Consider the following 23024-nt stretch of genomic DNA (forward strand, 5'->3'; position numbering starts at 1 on the left):
CAAATTGTCAAATGTGTATGTATAGAATTGTTTCTGGTACAGGTATCCCCATGCTTTTTTTTCAAAAGTTCACTTTATGTCACTTTGCTTTCACGAAGAGATCTACATTACTGTTTTCAATGACCAAAGAAATCCAAAGGGAACTTTTTGCTTCCATGAAAAAAGGCAAAAAGTGAAAATAGTGTTCAATGTTTATTTTGCAGTGAGCTGTTCTAGAGGTAGCCTATACCCCAGGCAACAAGTGGCACTGCCAAGCACTTTCCCTGGGAACTAATTACACTCAGCATCTAGCATCTAACCACCAGAGATGCTGGTGTCTGCATCTGAGCTTTACCTTGATTTATTTTGTGCATCCCTTAGCAAGATGTGTCCTAAGGCAAATACTTCTTTGCTTTACATAGTTTCCACTCCCAAAGTTTTCATAGAAATTCTGTTTTGGATGGTGGGAGTAATTTGTATATCCTCACTGTCCTTCCAGTCTTTAGTGGTAACTCAGCTGCATTTCCTGTTCTTTGTAGCTTGTATGTCTTATCACACAATCTTTTCAAAGGATTGCTTTTAGTTTCATTGATTTTTCTCTATATTTTTTTGTTTTCAATTTCATTTATTTCCGCTCCTTTACTATTTCTGCCCTCTTCTTATTTTGGGTGTGTGTTGCTTTTCTTTTCCTATTTTCTTACATTGTTCATTTGGGGCCTTTCTTATTTTCTAAGATAAGCAGTTAGTCTCATTTTAATCAGTACTTTAGTTGTGCTCTTGTTATTCTGATGTATTATTTTAATTTTTGTTCAATTCAAAATAGTTCCTTTCCTTTCAGATTATGGATTATCTAGAACTGTATTGTTATACTTCCAAGTGTTTTGGGATTGTCCTGTGTCTCTTATTGATTTGAGTTAACTCTATTACGATCAGAGAACATACCCTGTAAGACTTTGTTTTAAATTTCTTAAGACTTGTTTTCTGGCTACTCGTTCACTGGAACTAAAAGCTTTCATTGCCTTCTCCGAGTTTCCGGCTACCAGGTGCTCCGGTTGCATTCAGCGGGACAGACTGGAGGAGGCTCTTGCAGAGCCCAGACAGCCTCACCTCCAAGAACTGCGCCCGCAAAAACCTGGACATCCTCCAGCATTGAGACCACCAAGCGGCAGCCTGGCTTTTTGAGAGCGCAGTGCGAAGACCCGGCAGAAGCTTGGTCGTGCGTGCGTGTGGGCAGCGGAAATCCCGCCTCCGGGCGTTTGCGGTTGGCCCTGACCGCAAGGGATGAGCCCGAGGAGGAAGACGGGTCGGATTGGAGGAAGCTGGGGAGTCCGGAGGCGGGGCGAGCAGGCTTATCCTCCTCATTGGCCGGACCCTCGGAGACACCTCCATGCCATTGGCTGGGTAGCGGGGGGAGGCACCTCCCGTCCGCCCGCCCCTTGGGCCGCGGGAGGCGCCGGGATCGCGACCGCTGGCTGCTGAGGCTGTGTCTACGCTCGCCGGAGCCAGGCGGCCGGGCCTCTGCCGTCAGGTCTTCGTCCCCGCGGGGCGGCGAGGGCGGCCGGCCGCTGGGGCGGTGCGGGCCCGGGCCAGGCCGAGCCGGAGCACGGCGGGCGTTGGCGCAGCCGCCGGACCTTGGCCTGCGCGGACCGCCGGCGGCGCGGGTCTTGGCTGCCTTCTCATTTCCAAGTGATTATTGTTTTGGATTTTTCTGCAGACGTGAATTTTGATTAATTTATTTCACTCACCAGTCGCTGGTCAGAGGTAAAGCGGCAGATGCATGCTAGTGTCATTTGTTGTTGAGATGTGGGCTTCCTGCAGTCTGTTAGCGTGTTTACCTTTTGGATTTAAGGGAAGGGGATGGATGACATTGTGATTTGGTTTCTGTGACCGTCCATTCTCAAGGTCTCGCCGAGGTAGTATAGACCCGAGCGAATCCCCTGTGTGACTCTTACTTGGAGTGGAAGTAGGCTTTTTCCTTTCTCGCTCCATCTTTCTCTTTTCCTCTCTTCTCTCACTCCCCTCCCCCAGCGCTTCTCCCCTCCCTCCTTTCTGTTCTTGCTCGCTTTTTTTTTTTTTTTTTTTTTTTTTGCGGCATTAAACCTTGCGGGAGGGTCTTTGCAAAATTTTGAAAAGGTTTATGGCTTCAACATTTCTGTTTTTACTTTCAGGTTTTACAACTGGGAGGAACCAGGGGAAAGATGCCTTCTGATTCTTTCTGTTTGGCTGCCCAGGCTCGACTTGATTCCAAATGGTTGAAAACAGATATACAGGTGGGGTTTTGACATACCTTTTTCCTGCTGTGCACCTGCGTCCGTAGTTAAATTTATGGTTAACGCTTTTCTTAGGATATGTAAGGGCATGCAGATCAAATCTTACCATATATTGGAAAAGCAGGTTTATTTTCTACAACTTAAAAGTTACCTTTTATTGTATCAATTTTTATTGCTGTTTTATAGTGCGCATAGCTACATTTTAGTTACAGTTATTTATAAGTGCAAGAAACATGAGATAGAGTTATGGAAAAAATTTTTGTTATTATTTTTTAAGAGGTCTGTATCATTCTTATCCATATCTTGGTGACTTTGTTAAGTGATACTTTTTGAGGTGTTCAGTTAGTTGTGCGGGGGAGAAGGACAGTAATTTATGATGTCCTGCAGAAACCCACTCCTTTTTATGGGATTCTGTGTTTGTTTCTGGAGAGACAAGTTCACTTGAGCTATTTGTTTGGTATTTGTGACTGATCTTATTGAGAGAAGTCCTTGGCGTTGTAAATCAACTATACTCCAGTAAAAAACAAACAAACAAAACCTTGGATTTTCACATCAAGGACAGGTGGAAGCAAGATGTTGGACTTAGACTCTAATAATTTTGTTTGAAAATAATTGCAAGCTTGTCCAGAAATTATCAAATAAATAACAGTAATATTTCTATTCTTTAACCCAGGTTAGTTTTGTTTGCAAATGAAAATCTGCTTTTGTAACTCCCTTTTCCCTTTAGAAATCACTGTCTGAAATATTTTGTAGTGTGTAATGTGTTTTTTCCTCTTCCCTTAGGTTAATCATTTTAAGTATTTCTCAAGTAATCTTAACCTTTTTAAAATACAGTGTTATGTACTACATGATGGTTTATCAAGTTGTGTATTCCATGAGCAACTGATCATAATGCTTGTAATGAAGCATTATTGGCCCTCTTAAAATTTTTTTAAGTGTTGAGTCCCAGTTGGTTGGCGAGCCAACTGTTGAGAACTGTGTTGTGGATGATGGGATTGTTATTAATGGTGTAATGTTAGATAAGTAAATATGAAGAATTTGGTCCAGAATTAGCGCGGTAATGACTCTTTGGGTTTGTTTTTGTTTAAACATTGCCTTTTATTCAGCAGTTGCTTTCTGGTTTTGTCTCTTTTTTTTAAAGCAGTGTTGGGGATGGTGAGAGATGAATAATTTCTTATTTCTGAAATCTTAAGATTCGGGCAAACTGGTTTTAAGAATTGTTTTTATGTTAGTGTTTATATATTTTACAGAACTTACTGAGGTGAAGAACTTAATTTAATGAAGCCTTTTCTTTTCACAGTGGTCATAACTGAATAGCTGCTAAGTATGAGTTTTAGCATCTTGATCTAAAACCAGTTTATTTACTTATTTATTTTTATATACTTGTATCATTAGTTTGGGATTTTTTTTTTTCCTATGTCTGTAGCATGTAGAAGTTCCCAGGCCAGGGATCGAACCTCTGCCACAGCAATTGCAATGCCAGATCCACTAGGCCACCAGGTAACTCCTAAAATCAGTTTATTATTGAGTTGAGTGCCTATAATGAGCAGACAGATATGCATAAAAAGAAAAACCATTTATGCCTTAAAGTGTTTACCATCTTATTTTATTTATTTTTTGGGGGGCCCCACCAGAGGCATATGGAAGTTCCCAGGCTAGGGGTTGAATTGGAGCTGCAGTTGCTGGCCTACATCACAACCACTGCAATGCCAAATCCAAGCCGCGTCTGCAACCTTCACAGCTCGTGGCAACACCAGATCCTTAGCCTACTGAGTGGGGCTAGGGATGGAATCTGCATCCTCATGGACACTAGTCGGGTTTGTTATCACTGAGCCACAACTCCTACCATTTTATTTTTAATTTATTTAGTGTACTATGCAATGCTTGGCCCTTCTTAGACATTTGATTATTATTCAGAAGTCTTCCAAACTCCTAGGAATAAATGAAGCGACCTAGGTTTTGGATAGTGTACCAGAGGAAAAATGAAGTATGAGTATTGAAGCTTGAGAAAAATGTGAAAATAGTGCACCTTGGTTTTATACAATTTCTCTGGCATAGCTTATTAAATATGAGGAATGAATATTGTTGTTATACCTAAGAAATTACATAGTTTCACTCTTCAGAATCCTTCCTGAAGACACCTTTTGTGGACGCAGGCCTTTTGCAGCTAGGTCTTACTCTTATCTTGTTGGGGATGTCTCTCCCACCTGGAGTGGAAAGTGTCCATTCCTTAGGGGAGGCTTTTATATTGAGAGCAGGATTGATGCCTGGTTAATGAATAATATGTGGAGTAGAAACATGTTTCTTAGCTGTAGGATTTAGCTAATCTATTTTCTATGACTATTTGTTTGAAGTGTCCTTGAAGTTTTTAGTGACTTTAGAAAGGAGATATTTTTGGAGACTGAAAAGTTCTAATATGTGTGTTTTTTAAAGAATATAGATACTAACACTAGACTTTTTTTTTTTTTTTTTTAAGGGCCACACCTGTGGCATATGGATGTTCCTGGGCTAGTGGTCGAATCAAAGCTGCAGCTGCCCGCCTACGCCACAGCCACAGCAATGCCAGACCTGAGCCGCATCTGTGACCTACACTGCAGCAATGCCAGATCCTTTAACCCACCCAGCGAGGCCAGGGATTGAACCATATCCTCTTGGATACTAGTTCAGTTCTTAATCTGCTGAGACACCATGGGAACTCCTAACCCTAGACTTTCTTAATCAGAGTCATTTAGATGATTCAGGCCTGTGACCTTGCTATCAGCTGCCTCTAAATGAGTGCCCATGATATGGCATGCATCTATCTGGTTTTTATATATATAATGCTTTTTATTTCTTTGATACTCATTTCTGGTTGTTGTGCGGAGTCCCTTGAATTGCCTTGTTTTCTTTTACAACTCTCTTGAAGAAGCAATAAAATACACAGCTAAGAAGTATTAGCTATACAATCTCTACCATTACCATTTTTATATTTACAGTAAAGGCCCTTCAGTCTGATATGACTGGTAGTTTTTTTTTTTTTGTGAATAAAAATAGTACATGATACCTTGAACATTTTTTATTCTTAAAATGTATATGCGTATTTATTTTCTAGTCCTGACATAAGGCTAAGGGTGTATCTTTGAGCATGGGTCCAAGAATGGCGTTATCCTATTCTCTCTTGCATAAGCTATTCTCAAGTGAGTCTCCTACAGTTTCTATTTTTGGGTTCTTTGAAGTGGAACATGAAATTAGATATGTATGAAGCAATTTTAAAAACTTTTTATTTTGAAGTGTTCCTGCTGTGGCATTGCAGGGAAAGGATCTGGTGTTGCCACAGCTGCAGCATAGGTCGCAGCTGCAGCTTGGATTTGATCCCTGATCTGGGAATTTCCATATGCTGAAGGCGTGGCCAAAAAAAATACAAACAACAAAAAAAAACAAAAACCTTTTTAGTTTGAAATAATAATAGACTCATAGGTAGTTGTAAAGAAAGTAGAGGTCACTGTATACTCTTCTCCCAGATTCCCCTGGTGGTTACATCTTAAGTAACTATAATACAGTAATAAAACAAGAAATTGACATGGGTACAGTGTGTGCATAGTTCTGTGCCATTTTATCATATTTGCCTGTCTGTTTGTATAACCACCACAACAATTAAGACCAAGAAGTGTTCCATTACCACAGAGATCTCCCTGCTGCTGTCCCGCTATAGTCACACTTTCCTCTCTCTACCATGGCAGTCACTAATTTGTTCTCCATCTCTATAACTTCGTTATTTTGAGAATGTCCTATGGTATGTGACCTTTTGAAATTCGCTTTGTTCACTTGGCATAATACCTTTGAAGCCCATCAAAGTTGTTGAGTGTATCAGTAATTCAACTTGGATTTAATTTGTCTTGTAATCATTAATTTGAAATAATGAAACATAAAAGCTTTTAAAATTAAAGTTGTTAAGTGTATATATTATCACTTTATGCTCGGAAATATCAGTAGATTAAAAAAAATAAACATGAACATTTTGGTAAATTCTATTCTTTTTTTCCAGTCGATAAATGATACATAGAAATAAAAGAATTTTGTAAATGCAGGTACCTTGATGCTCATAATGACGTCTGTGATTACTTTCATGTCTGTAGATTAGGTAGCATTGCTCATTTTTTTGCTCATGATTTTGGTTATTTGTGTCTTCTCTATTTTGGATATATCTTGTCAGGTGTTTACGTATTTTATTAGTCTTTTTTTTTTAAAGAACTAACTTTGGTCTTGGAAAAGACTAATAGTAGTTATAAGGGAAATAAAATGAGTTTACCATCCGACTTTGACAACAAGGCCTTAAGTAAAAGAAAACTGAGTAACATATTTAAGGCACCCAGGAAAAGAAAATATGAGCCAAGGATTTTATGTTCCAGCAAAACTGACTTTTCAGGTAAAAAGGACACAAACTTATCAATGAGCAAGAACTCAGAAAATATTGTTTCCATGAGCCTTTCCTGAGGAATCAAATAGAGAAAGATCTTTAGGTGACTGAATGACTGTAGATTGCCAAGAAGACTGGTGGTGAGCATTAAACCTGTAATTGTGGGTAAAACCCAGAGTAAATGAGTTTTAAAAGGGAAAGCGTGTAACATATCATAGCTGTATGCTTAAATATGGTGTGTTATAATAGAACTGTTCTGTAGTGCTAGTCTAGTAATCCTGTGCATTGGAGTTTTCACTTTACGTCTTGTATTTTTCATCTCTAGAGATTCCCTTCCAGTCCTTTTTATATCTTCCATTTTACTTGTCATCATGTTCATATTTTCCTCTCTGTGAGTATATGGAGCATATTTCTAATAGAGCTTTTAACAGTGTCGTCTGCCAATTCCTTCATATCTGTCATTTCTGGATTTATTTCAATTAGTTGATTTTGTCATTTCTGTTGATTTATTGCTCTGGTTATGGGTCGTGTTTGCATGCCTGGTAATTTTCTAATTGAGTGTTGGACATTATAAATATTACATTATTTTGTGTTGGATCTTATTCTTTTAAAGAACATTAGTTTTGTCGGGCATGCATGTAAGTTCAGTTGGGATCAGTTTGGCCTGATTGATCCTAAAGTTTGTTTCGGCTGATTTAGCAGAGCCTTTAATCTTGGGCTAAGATAGCTGCCTTAGTAAGGCTCTGTCCTTCTTAGGATGTGCTCAGAGGTCTGTTCTGGTTGGTGAAAACACAAGCTTTTCCCAGACTTTGAATCACAGAGGTTCTGCCTGCTTCTTTGTAGAGTTTCTTTCCCCAGCCTTGGTAGTGCCCAGATCAGCACTCAGCCAAAGTCTCCTGGGGTCCCCTTTGCCCTTCTCCAGAGATCAGTGTCTCTGCAGCCAACCTTCTTGCCTGTATTCTTGTCATTTTGACTTAATTGTAGCTGATCTTTCTCCTTCATTCAACAAGACCTCTGGGCTATATTTGGGTTCCCCTTTCCTGTGTTGCAGCCTGGAAACTGCTTCTAGGCGTTAAGCTTGGGTACTTATTGCCCTTGCTTCATCTCTTGCCTGTCTCAGGGATCACAGTTCTGGGCTACCTGCTGTCCAGTGTTTGAAAACAGCTGTTTGATATATTCTTCTGGTTTTCTACTAGAGAAGTAATTCCTAAAGAAGTTAATTCTTCATGGGTGAAGAATCTGCTTTTTAAAATTTGTTTTGTTTTTTAAAAATAATTTTTTGGCTGTGATGTGCAGCGGCTTGATGTGGAATTAAACCCAGGCTGCACCAGTGAAAGCACTGAATCCTAACCACTAGACCATCAGGGAACTCACCCAATCTGCTTTTAATCTCATTCATTGAGTTCTTAATTTTAGATAAAGTATTTTTTTTTGGTTTATAATTTCCACATTTTTGTTTGCATTTTATTGAGGTATAATTATATTTAGTAAAAGACATCTATTTTATTTATTTATTTTTGGCTGCACCTGCAGCATGCAGAAGTTCCTAGGCCAGGGGTCGAACCTGTGCCACAGCAGTGACCCATGCCACAGCAGTGATAACACTGGCTTCTTAACCCCCTGTGCCACCAGGGAATTCCAAAATGCATCTATTTTAAATGTTTAGTTTGAAGTGATTTGGCAGTTTGCTTAGTACATTTTAAAAATAATTTTCCTTTCTCTGTTGATATTGTTAATCTGAACTGTTAATTGCTTGGACATATCAAACCTTGTGCAATCTCTTTAGATTCCTAGACTGCCTCTTCCTTTCCCTGTGGGTTGAAACACCAGCATGCCTGTGGGCCACCCTTCTACTTCTAGTCTTGGACGTAATGTCAAACAACAGGGCATAGGTTGTGGCTTCCCATCTGCCTGTCATGGAGTTGGAGGTGACATAGTCTCTAAGGTAGGGGAGAGCAGGAGCTCACTTTCATGGGGTGAACATTCACCACTTGGCAAGGAAAGATAAAGGAACTGGGTATTTTAATTCACCCCTCCCCTTTCCCCGCCTCCTTGGATGGTTCTGTGGTTTCTTCTTGCAAACCTTGGCAAAGAGCCCCTCATGCCTAGAGAGCATGCCTGTAGCATACCTTGGAGTGGGGGCCAGTGCAGTAACATGGGAGTCAGCAAACTATTTCTGTAAAGGGCTAGATAGTAAATATTTCTGTGGCCATATGTTCTCTGTAACAGCTACTCACCTCTGCTGTTGTTGTGCGAAAGTGGCCACAGACAGTAACATAAACACAAGTGCGTGTTGGTAGATTCCAGTAAACTTGATGGATATCACAGTTTGAATGTCATAATTTTCATGTGTCACAAAAGATTTTCCTTCTCGATTATTTTTCAACCACTGAAAAATGTAAAAGCCACTCTTAGCTTGGGGGCCATATAAAATCAGGCTGTGGGCTAGACTTGGCCCTTGGGCCAGGCCTTAATTTTTTGACCCCTGTCATAATTTGCTGTGTTATGTACTTCCTGATCCTGCCTCCCCCTCTGCCCTTCCCCTCCCTGCCCTGTGCTGGCATCTGCCTGGGAAAGTGTCAGCACTTTAATCCATTGCTTGGACTTTCCTTTTAGGGCAAAGCATGTCTATTTTTCTTTTCTCTGGCTCCTCTCTTGATCTGTTTTATGTTGTTTGGTTTTTTTTTTTTTTCATTTTTCAAATATGTGGTCTTGTCTTACCCATTGTGGTTTTTATTTTGAGTTTTAGGTATTATCTGTGAGAAATTGTCATGATCATTTGAGGCTCTGATAACGATATCATCTAGAGAGGAGGTACCAAACTAGAAGTATTAGTGACCACAGATTACTGCAGGCCAGTAAGGAACTGTCACTGTTCCAAACTGGGCTCCTGCAGGTCTGCTTGCACCTCACCCATCTTTCTGGTGGATGTGGCTCAAAGCATGGCGTGTTTTCCAGGCCTCTCCCCTGTGAGGACCACAGCTCCACCCTTTCTCAGCAGCTCCACTGAGATCTGCTTGGTATCAGCCCTGCTCATGGAGTAGGCAGGTGCCTTTAGGCAAGCAGCCTTGGGCTCTCTGTGCTGTCCTCCTCTCTGGGTCTCAGGCTTGCTCTTCCTTGCTGCCTCGAAGGTTTTAAACAGATGTCTTTTATGTTTCTTTCTGACCTTCCCAGTTGCTCCAGAAACCTTAAGATTTTTTGGAATTGGTATGTTGTTCTGTGTTCAAAGGGTGCAGAAGGTAATTTTCTGCAAGACTAAGAAAAAAAAGCCAGATATGTTTACTTTAGTCATATGCAAATATTTGAACAGATTACTTTTCAGGCATATTTTAAAGATAGAAGTAAGCCCCATTTTCTAATCTCTAAGTTAATCAAAATGCCATTTATTTCATTTCTTGTATTCTATTTTGGATTATATTGTGTAATTTTACAGTTCTGAAGTAGTCATTTTAATAGACACCTTAAGGACCCTCTTGCCTGATCCTGTTTGATTTTCAGGTGTTGGTAGCATCTGCGATTTCTCCCCTGGGCCTCCTTACTGTGCACGTGGGTGCATGTTGTGTTGGTGAGAAGAGAACAAGCTTGGGAGTTAAGCATCTTCCCAAAAAACTACCTCTGACAGCCTCAGTGTTGTGGGCGTTGGTCAAATGATTGAACCTCTGAGTTTTATTTACTGTTCCTCAAAACTGGGCATGTTGCTATCCCTCTTGGCTTCTTTTCAGGATGAAAATGCCTTCTCCTGCCATGTCATTTTAGAGGTGTGAGGTAAGAATATAAGAGCAAATTGGAAAAGGGTCCTAAGACCAAATAATACTAATTAGAGGTATCTGGATTCCAAATGCAAAAAGTTAAAATTTAAGATCTGTATTGTCACCCATTGGGAACTTTTATGTAAAGTGGCTACAAATAAAGACAAGCTATTTATAGATTGTTGTAGGACTACTCTTAACCTGAAAAATTGAATTTTTTTTTTTTGGCTGCTGTGTTCAGTGGCTTGATGTATGTGGCATCTCAGTTCCCAGACCAGGGGTTGAACCCAGGCTCTGCCAGTGAAAGCACTGAATCCTAACCGCTAGACCACCAGGGAACTCCCTGAAGTGATTTTTATTGCTTATTCTCCCAGTGCCATTTTCCTGGCTTCTTTCTCCTTGGGATCCTTTGCTTCCCTTCCACTGCCTGGGAATGCTGTACCTGGGGCTTCATCTCTGCCTTCCACACTTTAGCTCTTTCAGGCTCTTGACCAGGGAAGCTTGCTTAGTTGCCTTAGCAATGTTCCTCCTTCCCCCGAATCCTTTTAGATGCCTGAACCATTGTAGTTTGAATGGTGGTTACTTGCTTTTGGGTCCTCAGTTCCTGGGAGGCCTCTACCATGAATATCCCTCCAAACACCCAGTGTCTACCTTCTACACAGCTTCTGCCCCACCCTTTTCCTTCCCAGCACTACAGAAAGAATGGGTGGGAATGACTGTTCCTGTTTCCACATAAAGGGGGCTTCTTCCTTGGTTTCCTCTTTATAAATGATTCATCCCCAGCCGCTCTTCAGTAATCCTAGTGTGCCATAGGGCCTGAGGACGTTGGTCCACCCTCTGTCCTTGTTGGTGGCCTCTCCTCCAGGTCTACGGCCTCTTTGCTGCTGACTCCCAGATTTGAACCTCTAGCCCTGAATACTCTGCTAAGATCTGAATTTGTATTTGCAGTAAATGTGTATCTGTGTGAGTGCATATGTGTATATGTGTGTGTGCATGCATGGGGAGAGGATCTCCATGTTTGTGTTTAGTGGTTGGTGCAGATCTCAGTGGTTAAAACTGAGCTAAGTCTCTCATGCTGAGTCTGTTTTCATTTTTCACATTTAATGTCTGACCTGTCCTCTTTGATCTGAAATACTTTAAATACTCTTCTTTCCTTGTTTTGGCTGAGGCTCTCATCCTTTTTTTTTTTTTTTTTTTGGAGCTCTCAACAGAGATCTCCTAAGTTATTTTCTCTGTTTCTGGTTTCTTCCTTTGTCTCCATCCACTGCCCTGACACTTATTTATAATTGGAGACTTGATCATTTATTCCCCGGAGCCCGTGGAGGTGGTGTGTAAAGGCTGGAGCATGGCACACATAGGGCTGTTTAGTTGGCTGCTATTTGCCTCCCTGCCATTGTGGCTGCCTGGGCCTGGAGGTTTTAGCTGCCCTCCTCTTACCCAGATCAGCAGGTGAGCCAGGTCTTTCTAGGGGCCCTGAATGTTTGTGGCTCACTTTTTTTACTCTTCTCTCTGCTGGTTAATACTTTTTCCGACAGTCCAGTGTTTTGGCAGTTATCTTGTTAGTGATGGGAACAGATAAAACATGAGTGCTGAAAGAAAATTACTGCTTCTGTGGAAACTAAATTGGATGCCAAATTGGTTTTCTCTGCTGTGTAACAAGTCACTGACCAGAAATTTAGCAGCTCTTTCCCTTTCTGTGGGTCAGGAGTCTGGTCATGGCTTAGCTGGGTTTTCTGCTTTGGGACCCACAGGCTACAGTCAGGGTGCTGGCCAGTATGCCTTCTTATCTGGGGTCTCGTTAGGGTCCTTGTTGGCGGAATTCAGTTTGTTGGGGTTGTGAGTTGTGGGCTCATAGGAGACAACCCTCTCCATAGACAGCTCCTGGCAATGGTTGTGGAGAGTGTCTGTTCTGGATGGTCTCATCCTCTGAAGGGCTTTCACCTGACAGGACTCTAGAATCATCTTCCTTTTGATTAACTAGAAATCAGCTGATGTGAGGCTTTAATTATATGCAAGAAATTCCTTCAGCTTTTCCACAGAAGGAAACAAAACCTAGTCATGGGTCTGATGTCCCATCCTATTCACAGCCATACTCAGAGGATTACACAGGGTGCATGGGCACCACTGGGCAAGGATCTTTGAGGGTGTCTTAGATTTGCCTATTACACATTATTTGGATAATAGATGCTAAAAAAACATTACTTGTACACGTTAGGTAAGAGAGTACTGTAAAGGATTGGGGAAAGTCTTGAAAGTCTAGAAGAATTCTGTACTGAGATTACTCACAAAGTGCTCTTCAATTCTTGCTCCACTTAAAAAAACAGCTGGAAAGAGCGGATGTTTTACGGGAGTGGTAAACGCTAGAAGATGATGAAGAGCAAGTTAGTAGACTTGTGAACAAAGAAAAGGCCCTGGCTTTCCTTTAAAAGACGGGCAAACAGATGTGTCTGTTTTAGTGTAAAGTGTCTGTCTGATAAGAGGGCTTCTGTTGCACCTGCAGTTTTCAGAATGATTGCCTTCTCTGTGTGTTCTGCCCTTCTCTGGCTACTGCCTGGGAAATCTTTTCTGACTCCTGGATACTGACAACTAAGAACATTTTAATTTTGTCTTTAAATATCATTGTGGACTCCTGTTTGTATTTACTTTTTCAGTCCAGTTGTTATGTATTTTGATGTTCAAAAGTATTCTACATTTGGGAAGTCCTTGGTGACTAGCAGGTTAAGGATACAGTGTTGTCACTGCTGTGGCTCAAGTTCAGTCCCTGGCCTGGGAACTTCTGCATATTGCAGGTGCAGCCAAAAAAAAAAAGTTATTCTAAATTTGGGTGGTGGAATCCCTATCACACTTTGAGCAGCTTTTTTTGGTCCAAACATGTGATATTTCAAGCTCATCTTTCTGCCCTAGGCTTGATTCAGCCTTTTTTCATATAGCCCCGGTTTCTTTTAGTGGGTATTGGTACTTGGAAACCAATATGTGGGTGCTTGGTGTATTCACTGCTGTTAGAATGCTATTGATTTTAGGTCTTTTTGAAAGACAATGCAAGCAGATATTTTCAAGTGTAAGTTCATATTGGGATTTTCAATTCAAATTGCTCTTAAAAATGTCTTTTTTTTTTTTTTTGGAGCTGTGTGTGTGGCATGCCCCACGTGTGTTCCAGTGCCAGGGATCAGACCCAAGCCACAGCAGTGACAATGCCAAGTTCTTACGTGCTAGGCCACCAGGGAGCCCCTCTACTTTTCTTTTAGATAAATAGGTTAATTTGCTCGTTACCAGTTATAGGTTTTGGTTTTTTATTAATTTTTCTTTTTGAAGGTGGAAAGCATTTATGCATTTCAGAGGTAAATAGAAGGTGTACTCAGAGTCTTGCCTTCTACCCATGTTCCCCTTCCCATCTCCCTATAGGTGATCATGTTATTTGCATCTGGCTTATCTTTCCCAGGCATGTGCCTGCAAGATTTTTCTTGTGTCTTAAGCAAAACTTAGCACAGTATATAAACTATTATGCACTTAACTATATTTGTTGGAACAATTTTCATTAAATGTTGAATGATTACTAAGTGAGAATGATATATTTTTTTCGCATTATCCTTTAAGAATTGACTTGTGAATATGATCACTCTGTGAATTTATTTTATTTGTCATTGCCAGCTTGCATTCACAAGAGATGGGCTCTGTGGTCTGTGGAATGAAATGGTTAAAGATGGAGAAATTGTATATACTGGGACAGAATTAACACAGAATGGAGAGCTTCCGCCTAGAAAAGGTAAGGGCCTGTAATTAGTATTTTCCACTTTGTGAAGACCTTTATAAATTGTATTTTATGAAAAATTTTGGAATGTGCTGCAGTAACAGGAGTATGAGCATAACTCTGAAGCTTTGTTTTCACTTCGGTGATGTCTAAATCATGGTTAATATTAGGAGCTGCCTGGATTTCATTATTCTCTGTGAATTGAAGGCCTTTTCATTGTGAAACCACCTTGCTGTGGTGTTTCCTCTTATGTCTCATTTGCAGCTCTTAGGAACTCCAGTTACTATTTCTTCTTTAAGTTTTAAATATATTTTGCTTTGGCATACTATAAATTGTGGTTATTATGAGGTCAAGTGGAAATAATTAGTATTCCTGAAATTTTTCCTGTATGACTCTCCTGTGGGAGTGTATATAACATTTTTTGGAAGCCTTTGACCTGTGGACTCCTTTTGTTGTATCCTCTTGTCTATGTAGGGAGATACCAGTGAACACTCTGGTTAGGCCTCTAGTTATGAAAACACAATGAAAGTCTGTCATTCATTTGTTCTTGACTTTAGCTATGAATCAAAATCACTCTTAAGAATTTAAAAAGAAATGGATGCTAGGACCCACCCTAAGCCTGTAGAATCTGAAAAGCCCCACCTGAGACCCACTGCTGAAATTTGTTAATCTCGCCTATTGAAAATCATCAGGATGGATAAAAATATTATTTTAGGAAGTACTTTTCTCTTTGTAGAATTATTTGGGAGAGTGTCCACTTGAAAATACAGTGGGAAAACATTAGTATATCATTTCAGTTACAGTGTCTGGCAGAGTTAGGTCTTTTCTTTCTTTTTTTTTTTTTCCCTGATATTTCATTTTGAAAATTTCCACACACCCAGAACAACTGAAAGGTCTACACAGTGAACAACCTTACACCCATCCCTTAGATCCTACCAATCTTCAGCCTTCTGTCCTTTGGTACACCTTACCTGGCTCCCTTAGACACTTCACACATATTATTAACTAGGTTGAGTTTAGTGTAGCTTTTGGTCTGTGAGGTCAAATTTAGGCATAATGAAATACATGTTTTAAGTTTTGATGGATGTTAATCTGTGTAACCTAAACCTCTCAATGTTACTCTCACTTAGAAAGTTCTCTGGTATCCCTTCTCTGCCCATCCCTGCCCCCTCTGCTTGCAGGGAACCACAGGTCTGATTTTTCTCTACCATGGATTAGTTCTGCCTGTTCTAGACCTTCATGTAAATAAACTCATGTAGTCATGTGCGCTCGTATGTACTTCTTTCACTCTGTAATGTTTTAGTAGTTCATTCTGTGTATTTTTAAAGATTTTATACCTCTTTGCCCAAGCTCTCCAGAATTTGTTAATGCATTATTATTTCCCAAAATGTTTTTCAGTGAAACATGAGTTCTAGAAGATACTCTTGAGAAAAACTGATTACATGAAAAAATTCAAAGTGTGTTTTTTTTGTTTGTTTGTTTGTTTGTTTGCTTTTTAGGGCCACATCTCCAGCTTGTGGAAGTTCCCAGGCTAGGGGTCCAATCGGAGCTGCAGCTGCTGGCCTACGCCACAGCCCCAGTAACACTAGATCCAAGCTGCGTCTGTGACCTACACCACAGCTCAGAGCAACACCAGATCCTTAACCCACTGGCCAAGGCCAGGAATTGAACCCGCATCTTCATGGTTACCAGTCAGACTCGTTTCTACTGCGGCACAGTGGGAACTCCCAGAGCGTGTTTTTTATTCATTACATTTGATGAATATTTTTTTGTTCTCTGTTTTTTTTAAAAAACACGTGGTTAGAAAGCAAAGAGTAATTTTTCTTCTTTCTGTAGGTCCCAATTGAATAGTTTTTGGGTTTGTTTTTTTTGACATTTATTAAAAATTTCTTTTTTTGCTTTTTAGGGCCACACCCTCAGCATATGGATGTTCCCAGGCTAGGGGTCACATTGGAGCTACAGCTGCTGGCCTAAGGGGTTTGCGCCGCAGCCAGAGAAACATGAGCTCCGAGCACAGGGCTCCAGGTAGAGGACTGAGAAGAGCAACGGTGTGCAGGTGACTGGTAGCAGCACAAGTTGGGTAGACCAGCCCTCAGGGAGATGGACTGCTTGAGTACCCAGCTGCATCTAAATCCAGGGGGTGTGCCTGATGCAGGGGACATACTCCCAGGGGACATGTTTATGTACTAAAGCTTAATTTTCTTTTCTTTCTTTCTTTTTTTTTTTTTGCTTTTTAGGGCCACACTTGTGGCATATGGAAGTTCCCAGCCTAGGGGTCGAATTGGAGCTATTGCTGCTGGCTTAAACCACAACCACAGCCAACCAGATCTGAGCCCTGTCTGCAACCTACACCACAGCTCACGGCAACACTGGATCCTTAACCCACTGAGTGAAGCCAGGGATCGAACTCACATCCTCATGGATACTAGTCAGGCGCATTACTGCTGAGCCATAACGGGAATGTCCTATATACTAAAGTTTAATAGCCAATGCATAAAGGGGTGTGAGGGTAAGGAAGGATAGTTAGGTCTCTGTCCTCCTAGTAATGGGCACCTAAAGAATTGAATCCTGATTCCATAGCCTAAGGGTCTTCAGACTCTTGATCATCAGGGTCACCTGGGGGGCTTGGTCAGATTACCCATGGCTCTCCCCACCCTTAGAGTTTCTAATTCCTTAGAGTTGGGGTGGGGCCTCGGAATTTGCATTTCTAACATGTTTCCAAGTCCTGCTGAGGATACTTGCTTTTCAGACTGTTGTCTGTATAGCCACAGGCTATTCCATTGGGAGTTGCAGAGACAGAAAGAGGAAGAGCTTCCTTACGTGCTCCTTAGAAGACAGAGCATTAAAAAAAAAAAAAAAGCAAATGACCACTAGGTTTCCCTCATAAATTTATTCTGTCCTTCATAATTAATTCGTACTGCTTTGAATCTCGAGTCCCTTATAGAAAGCTTAACCCACTCCTGGGAGCCTCCCTGGTGTCTGCTTGGAAGCTGTGATGTCAGCCTCTGCTGGAGTCTGTTCCCTACAGGCTTGGTGCTATTGTTTTTGTTTGTTGAAGATCCAATTTCTGGCCTTTAGCATTGGAAGGAAACAGATGTGAGACTCTAGGCTCCCATTGATTGATTACACTTAGCAGTGTTATCAGAATGAACAGAAGTAAAAAATCCTTTGCAAGGTGGGCTTCATGGCTGTTGTGTGAGAGTATGGGCCTTGTCCACCTTAGGGGTTAGAACATAGCAGAGGCAATAAGGCATGGAAACGTCTCTAAAGGCCTTCTGCCATCCTGGGAACGCAGTGTGTTTGTTTAAATAACATTCTACTTGAATGAAATTGATCAAGGGAATGCTAATTTTCTCTTTTTGATTTGTTAGCTTTTCCCATGTTGTGGCCCGGAAGCATAGGGAAGCTCTAATGATAGTGGTGAGCTCTTGAAGACATTAGGAGCATCTCAGCTCTACCTGTCTTTATTTCCAGCCTTACTCCTTCATGTGAGCATGAACTCCATGATGTGGGAGCCAGTCTTTGTTATTCTGGTCATCTAGAAAGTGCTAGAGACATTTGGATATAAAAATACCTTGACAGTTTTATAGTTCAGAATTTAGATTCTGGTCCTGGGAAGATGTTTGCATCAAATAGCTTTCAGAGGAGGCTGACCTGGGCTCAGGAGAGGATGGCTGTGCCACGGTCAGAGAGAGGAAGCCCAGTTTGGTAGTAAATGGATCACACTTCTGTTTATTGATCAACTTTGTCAATACTGACACATTTTTGCAGGTTTTATGAATAACTAAGGCAGATAAAGTTCACTCTCTGTCAAATCCTCTGGAATTTATTTTATTTGCTCACTCGTCTCTTACCATCTTCTTTCATGTCCAGGTATAGCTAGACATTTTTAAGACAAAAATTACCATCTTCCTTGATAGAGGCATTTATCGTTTTGCATGTATATATTTACATTTTTCTGCCACCATTCTTTCTAGTTTAGTCTCAATCATCCATGTTAATTATGACTTTTATCCAGATTAAGTAGCTTTTAATTCAGATAGTGGTTCTACACCAATTTTGTAATTCTCCAGCACCAGCTGGATGTCTGATAATTTGATCCAGTTCTGATACTTAAATACTGGAGTTCATTCAGGCCACACAAATTAAGGGCTTAGTCCCGCTGACTGCCGTTACTTCAGACACATCTTTATCCATTTAGGTTTCTGTGTCTGGCTATTGTAAATAGTGCTGCAGTGAATATGGGGATGCAGATATCTTTTTGAGATAGCGATTTCATTTTCTTCAGGTATTTTTCCAGGAGTTGGGTTGCTGGTATTTCTGTTTTTAATTTTTTTTTTTTTTTTTTGGGTCTCTCTGTCATTTCTAGGGCCGTACCTGTGGCATATGGAGGTTCCCAGCCTAGGGGTCCAATAGAAGCTGTAGCTGCCAGCGTATACCATAGCCACAGCAATGTGGGATCTGAGCTGCATCTGCAACCAACACCGTAGCTCATGGCAACGCTGGATCTCTAACCCACTGAGCGAGGCCAGGGATCAAACCCACAACCTCATGATTCCTAATTGGATTCGTTAACCACTGATCCTCAATGGGAACTCCTATTTTTAATTTTTTTGAGGAGCCTCTGTGCTGTTTTCCACAGTGGCTATACAGCAATTTACATTCCCACCAACTATCCACAACAGTTCCATTTCTGAGAGAAGTTTTTTCCCCTTTCAAAAGGCTGTGCACTCTTTAAAGTATCAGAAGGCCTTTTCTTTTCTGGGGATTCATTTCCTTTTTTCTTTAGATTATATAGATTTTTATTATTCTTTTAAAACCAATCAAAATAGGAGTACCACTAGATATAGTAGACTTCATAGTTAATTTAATAATTCTTTGCAGAGCTAAGGAACTATACATATGCAGTGAAGGATACTTAATATCAAGTGTCTGCGGGCTGTATAGGAATTTCTCTTGAATGTGTCTGAATTAGTTTTAATTATCCAAAGTTCCACCACTGTCTTAGTAACCCCCAAAGAAATCTGGTCAGCATTTTGGTATTTGGTCTTACAGTTGGTTGTGAGATGGTGAGGCATATAGACCCTGTGGTTAGCAGAGGGGTAATTCTTCTTACCAGCCCAAGGCTGTGGGCAAGATATATGCTCTGAGCGCTTTCTGGGTGGTAAGAAATGCATTTCAGCAAAGCTTAGATGCCTCAGTAGTAAGATGTGCTATTATATAATCACCAGGAGAAAATGCATTGCCCATGAATTGGCATCTCATTTTGACATGCTGAAATTTGCAAAAGATGCATCTTTGGATTGATGGAACACCTACTTCATAGGGTTATTGGATTGATTAATGATTTGATGATGATTTATGACACATGTAGAACTGTGCCTGGCTCCCAGTCTGTGCTGTTTCAGGGTTTGTGTATCAATGTCCTGTCCCCATGAGTCCCCTGTGCTGAGTTCAGTGCCTGGCACATAGGAGGTGCTGGTACCTAGGATGATGTCCTGTTCCTATGTTAAATCAGCTTGTGAAAGGACATCTCTGACCAAGACTGGAACTCCCCCTTTTTTTTTTGGGCCACCCCAAGGCATATGGAGTTCCCAGGCCAGGGGTCAGATCCCAAGTCAGATCATTTAATCCACTGTTCCAGGCTGGGGATCCAGTCTGTACCCTTGTGCTTGCAGAGTTGCTGCTGATCCTATTGCGTCACAGCAGGAACTCCTGGAACTCCTGTTTTTGATTAGAGGCATTGCAGTAGGAATGAATTCAAATCTCTTATATCACATTTTTATTTTTAAATTCAGTGTTAGACCTTTTTAAAAACATTTTTTCTCTTATTAAAAGATATTGCATGCCTAGGTTACCACATTCAAAAGCTAGCAGAGTTTTCAGTAAAGAGTCAGTTCCTTCCCAATCCTATTCTCCAAATACCTGTTTTTTTCCCTTCTCAGGGTATTATTACTAGTTTTAGTATCTTTCCAGAGGTAATATATGGGCATAAAAGTACATGTATAAAACGTAAACACTTTAAATAGGAATGAAAACCTTCTATAGAGGATGTGAGGTACACCAGAATTTAGGAGAGAGGTACAAATAAAGTTTAACAGCACAACATTTGAAGTCTAACCTTCAGTCTCTGATTTGACTTTATTTTATCCTTCTGTGAAATCAGTGAATTGACTCAACCTGGTCCAACTCCACAGTCTCGAGGAGACCCTAGTGAGTGGGTGGAAGCACAGCCCACACGGCAACCACCTTGTGGACTGTGAATGGGCTGCTTGGGCCATGGGTCATTGTGGGCAGTCCTGTGGAATTGGAGCCTCTTCCTTGCACCCCTGTCAGCCCTTCCAGATCCTTCTTCACAATGTAGTCTCAAGAACTTCTCTGAAATGCATTCTCCCCCAGGGAGACTGAGTGAGTTGTGTAGCATGTGTATGTCAGTCATTCATTTGCACATCCATTCACGGACTCATCTGGCTGGCGGTGAGGGTAGTTGTAAGCACTGGAATGTGGTAGCCAGGCATGGCTCCTTCTTTCCTGGAGCTTACATTACAACTGGGACAACCAATAAAAAAAAAACCAAACATTGACAGTGGGAGGAACATAGGTATGAAGAAAACAGTGTTGTTAAGAAGCTGCCAGAGTGTCCCTGAGTTGAGGAGCCAGGGCCGCCCACTCACACCCCTCTTTCTGCCTGTAGCAACTCTGTGTCCACCCTGACCCTTGAGGACAGGCTCTGTTATTTTCACCCTGGTACTCCCAGCAACTGGCAAAGTACTGCATACAGGAGGGATCTTGTCAAGATCTGTATCATGGGTTAGTGAGTTGTCTCTTGACTTGTGGCTTCAGGATGATTAGGGCCTTACCTGTTCCCTACTGGAGGATGGGACACTGAAGATGAGTGCCCTTTTGTGTGTCACTCAGGTGGATACTGTGAGCTCTTTAACTCTATTCATGTCTGTGGAGTAGTCGTTCTTAATTATGATTCTCCATCTTTTAAAATCCCACTATTGGGAATTCCTGTTGTGGCTCAGCGGTAACGAACCCAACTAGTATCCATGAGGATGCGGGTTCAGTCTCTGGCCCCGCCAAGTGGGTGTGCCAGCTGCAATGTAGGTTTACAGATTTGGCACAGATGTGGTTCACATCTGGCATTGCTGTGGTGTAGGCTGGCAGCTGCAGTTCCAATTTGACCCCTAGCCTGGGAACTTCCATATGCCACGGGTGCAGCCATAAAAAACAGACAAATAAACCCACAGTTGAACTTTGTTGAACAGTAGAATGCATGTCTCCCTGATAGTGGCCCTTGGCTGTTAACAGGAGCTGTGGCCCCACCCCGCCTCCTAGAGCTGCTGTGGGAGCGGGCGCCCTCCTCCCTCTAAGCTGCTGCTGCCTCTAGGAGCCTTTCTGCTTTGGCAGTTCTCTTTCTGTAGTCTTTGAGAGAGTGCTTTGAGTGGAAATCACATTGGATGGTTTGTACAAATCTCACTGTAACTGGACAAGAATGTGTTAAAGTCCTGAGGTCATCCAGTCCTGTTTCCATCCCTGGGACCAGGTGGCAGATACTTGGAATCTGCTCGTCCCCCTAAAGGTATTGCCCTGGGACCTTACGAAGGTCAGTTCTTCTGCTTCTCCCTGTCCTCAGCTTTCCATAATCTTTGGTGTGTTTGGGTGGTTTATGTTCCGTTTGTTTTCTCTGTAAACTTTGAGCCCTGCATTGATGAAAAGGAGAGCTGACAAGTACTGGAGCTGTTCTGCATGTTGTCTTGGAGCTGGTTGTGGTAATTAACTCTTCTTGGTTGTTTTCATATCCTCCAGTGACTTCCTCCTGCCTTTGCTGTTGTCAGTGTTCTCATTTATGCTCCTGAGAATAAAACTTGAGGTGTGCTTAGTGGTGCTTCTTGTGTGCTTCCTGGTGACCTGTCAGAGGATTTCACCCTGGATGAGAGATTATATGGCCAGTGTTTAAATGAGCATTTTGCATTCTATTTGTATTTGTAAAATTTATAGCAAGATGTACATCGGGGTTTGAAAACTTTCTCTAAAGGACCGGGTAGTGAATATTTTACGCTTTGGGGACTGTAACTCTGATAATTATGGAACTCTGCAGTTACACCAAAGCAGCCACAGATGAAACTAAGTGCAGGGATTTGGCTGTGTGCCAGTGAGCTTTTTTTGTTTCTTTTTTTGTTTTTTGGCCTCATCCACAGCATGTGGAAATTCCTTGGGCAGAGATCAAACTTGTGCCATGGCAGAAACCAGGACTGCCATAGCAATCAGTAGTGCTGGATGCTTAACCCATTGCACCATAGGAAACTCCCTCCAGTAAAACTTTTTTTTAAAGTTTTGTATTTTTTTGTTTTGTTGTTTTTTTAGGGCCCCATCCACGGCATGTGGAAGTTCCCAGGTTAGGGGTCAAATTGGAGCTGTAGCTGCCAGCCTACACCACACCCACAGCAACACCAGATCTGAGCCAATCTGTTACCTTCACCACAGTTCACAGCAATGCCAGATCATTAACCGACTGAGCGAGGCCAGGGATGGAACCCGTATTCTCATGGATACATGTCGGGTTCATTACTGCTGAGCCACGATGGGAACTCCAGTTATCAGTGAAACTTTTTAATGGACACTAAAATGTGAAGTTCATATAATGTTTGTATCGCAAAATATTCTTTTTATTATTTTTCAGTCATTTAAAGATGTAAATTCTTTTCTTAGCTTTTGGGCCATATGCAAACCAGCCTTGGGCTGGACTTTGCCTCTGGTCTTGTAGGTTGACCCTGTGGGTGAGGAGGGCCTAGCTATTAGAGCCAGCACTACATTCTAGTCTGGGCTCTATAGCCAGGCTACTTGTAAGGTGCAGTTTCTGCATCTGTGAACTGGAG

The 23024-nt window shown here is 41.5% G+C and overlaps 1 protein-coding gene across 3 annotated transcripts in view; it reads left to right on the forward strand.

The window, feature by feature from the left end:
- The first annotated feature begins 1428 nt into the window (after window positions 1-1428).
- The window catches only part of HERC2 (HECT and RLD domain containing E3 ubiquitin protein ligase 2), a 214175-nt gene continuing 192579 nt past the window's right edge, over window positions 1429-23024 (forward strand). For all 3 annotated transcript variants that reach the window (XM_047772566.1, XM_047772568.1, XM_047772567.1), the window contains exons 1-3: window positions 1429-1740; window positions 2148-2249; window positions 14043-14157. In XM_047772566.1, the coding sequence (XP_047628522.1) occupies window positions 2178-2249; window positions 14043-14157 (187 nt within the window). In that variant the 5' untranslated portion in view covers window positions 1429-1740; window positions 2148-2177. The remainder of the gene's footprint in view (window positions 1741-2147; window positions 2250-14042; window positions 14158-23024) is intronic.

The sequence above is a fragment of the Phacochoerus africanus genome, chromosome 3 (genome assembly GCF_016906955.1).
Source record: "Phacochoerus africanus isolate WHEZ1 chromosome 3, ROS_Pafr_v1, whole genome shotgun sequence".
NCBI classification, from domain to species: Eukaryota; Metazoa; Chordata; class Mammalia; order Artiodactyla; family Suidae; genus Phacochoerus; species Phacochoerus africanus.